Source organism: Pseudophryne corroboree, chromosome 9 (assembly GCF_028390025.1).
Source record: "Pseudophryne corroboree isolate aPseCor3 chromosome 9, aPseCor3.hap2, whole genome shotgun sequence".
NCBI lineage: Eukaryota > Metazoa > Chordata > Amphibia > Anura > Myobatrachidae > Pseudophryne > Pseudophryne corroboree.
This window is the reverse complement of record NC_086452.1, coordinates 158,786,692-158,789,191: the sequence shown is the minus strand read 5'-3', so window position 1 is coordinate 158,789,191 and position 2,500 is coordinate 158,786,692. Positions and strand designations below refer to the sequence as shown.

Genomic DNA, 2,500 nt, shown 5'->3' with positions numbered 1-2,500 from the left:
TTTTTGGTCAATTTTTAATGACAGCCATAGGGAAAAGCAGGGCCCTTCAGGGTTCAGTGTAAATGGGGCCGACCTGGGAACAACCCGGGTCAAAGTGCAGTGTAAACTGTGTCTGAAGCCAGGTCCGCCTCGGGATTGTCTCATGTTCAAATTCCCATGTCCAACCCGGGATTTTGGTATAAAAGGAGTATTAGTTAGCAGTGTTTGATATGTTTATATGTAATTATTATTATTTTTATTATTCACAGCTGTTCCCGGAGATGGCTTAAATTTGCCTAAATCGGTCACTTCCAAGCAAGCTGAAGTCAAATCGGACACAAAATTAGTCAATCAGTCTACCTCTGCAGATAAGAATGGACCCTTGAATAAAAAGACTACAAAAACTACACTGGCATCAACAAGCAAAACCCAATCAAATCTGCAAAATAATAAATGTAATGGTAGTAAATCTTCTATTACAAATCACAGAGAGTCCAAACCAAAAGTACAGATTAATTCTAAAACTTCCAGTCTAAATCACAGGTCAAGTCAAAAGGTTTCTCCTTCTGCAGTAAAAAATGGCCACCAACCTGCTGTGTGTTTGGGGAAAAACCTCCCTAAATCAGATGGGTCTGAAGTCCCAGTGTCTTTAATAAATGAAGACAAGCAAGCTGACAGCTGCCAGTTTGAAGAGGGAGCAGACCATAATGAGGGCATGGCAGTTACTGCAGATGCTTCTGATCGGTGCATTTCAATGTGCAATCAAGAATCAATGCTACAGAAGCCTAATTTAGAGCATAACCACTGCCAAGAAAATAATTCAACAGCATCTGTTCTGCTTTACATATCTAATTCAAAAGAAGATTTGACAGAAGAGACAAATCAAACAAAAGCTATAAATGCTGACAATACAGGGTCACATGAAGTGCACTTTATGAGTCTTTCCAATGAACAGAAGCCAGACTGTAAAATTATCTGTGACTCAGAGAACTCTAAATGTGCTGATAGTTCAAGTGAAAGCGAGTTGTGTTCTGTAAAAGAAGTTGAAAGAGCACCAAAGTCAAAAGAAGAAACTATGACATTTATGGAGATCTCTGAGAACACTGGCAAAAATATGCATAGTTCTACTAATGCTGCTGAATCCTGTTTACAAGGTGTTTCTGCCAGCCGTCAACATGCACTTAATAATGTTGGACCTCTTATGAACTGTGCATCAGAAAGGCAAATCCCCGACTATCCGAGCGATATGAACATTACTGAAGTGATCGATAGCCATCGCAATTATGATATGAAGTTTATGGGTCAATGGAGTAAACACTCGAGTATGTTACATGAACGTGAGAGTCCAGAATCTGAGAGTGGTAGTGCCAGTACTTCCTCTGATGACATAAAGCCAAGGTCTGAAGATTATGATGCTGGTGGCTCTCAGGATGATGATGGCTCAAATGAAAGAGGAATCTCGAAGTGCAGCACAATGCGGTGCCATGATTTTCTTGGAAGAAGTAGTAGTGACACAAGTACTCCTGAAGAACTGAAGGGTTACGATGGTAGTTTAAGAATTGATGTCAAATTGAAAAAAGATAGTTCGGAGTTATTTCGTGTCAACTCAACTAGTGATGATGAAGGACCACGAAAAAGAACAGAACCGTGGCAGCAAAGTGATTTATCCAGACACAGTGCAGCTCACACAGCTGTTTGCAGCAATGTACAGCTTTCTCAGGAAATAGAACATCTGTCCTCATCGGCTGACGAAACCGAAGATGAACGATCGGAGGCGGAAAACGCTTTGGCGAAAGATTCACCTGAGGTTGCCGCACAGCCCTATCAAGGCATCATAAATTTAGCTTTTGATGATATTGCTGATCTTGAAAACGAAGGCCAGAGAGCCCCTGACAACGCAAATTTTATGAGGTCTGTGCTCCTGTCTGTGGATGAGTGCGAAGAACTAGGGTCAGATGAGGGAGATCATCATACTTCACAAGTGCGAAAGGCCGAGTCGCTGACACCGTCTGATGTGTTTGAGAAAAACAATGTGGATGGCTCTTCAGCATTATGTTCAGGGTGTTCCCAAAATACTGAGGGCAAACCGCTGGAAAAGACAACTGAATATACATCCTTGGATGCAGTACAACTAACTTTGGAGGGAAATTCCATGACTGTCCAAGAAGTTGCAGAAGCTGGTGCATGTAAGGGCTCCAACAAACCAACAGAACCAGAAGGGGAACTGAAATCCCAAGCACGGCCATGCCATTTGGATCTGTACACAGAAGTACCATGTGATACACAAAGGTTTTGCTGTACTAAAACTGCTAAAGCATGTAAGAGTCAGTTTCTTGACTACCAAGGCAGAGACAACCATGCACCATCTACTGAAAGCTCCAACACTGCTTTACCTGCAGGTAACAAACATTAACTATCAAAGAGTAGAGTTATTAATTATTTCCAATGCAGTGTTCTATATTAACTATAATGAAGAATATGTAATTATTGCAAATCACTAACTCTTTGAATATAAAGTCAC

General features: G+C 41.1%; 1 protein-coding gene across 5 annotated transcripts in view; it reads left to right on the top strand.

The window, feature by feature from the left end:
• The window catches only part of BTBD8 (BTB domain containing 8), a 329,622-nt gene that overhangs the window by 319,525 nt on the left and 7,597 nt on the right, over positions 1-2,500 (top strand). For all 5 annotated transcript variants that reach the window (XM_063939895.1, XM_063939894.1, XM_063939893.1 and 2 more), the window contains exon 17: positions 249-2,378. In XM_063939895.1, the coding sequence (XP_063795965.1) occupies positions 249-2,378 (2,130 nt within the window). The remainder of the gene's footprint in view (positions 1-248; positions 2,379-2,500) is intronic.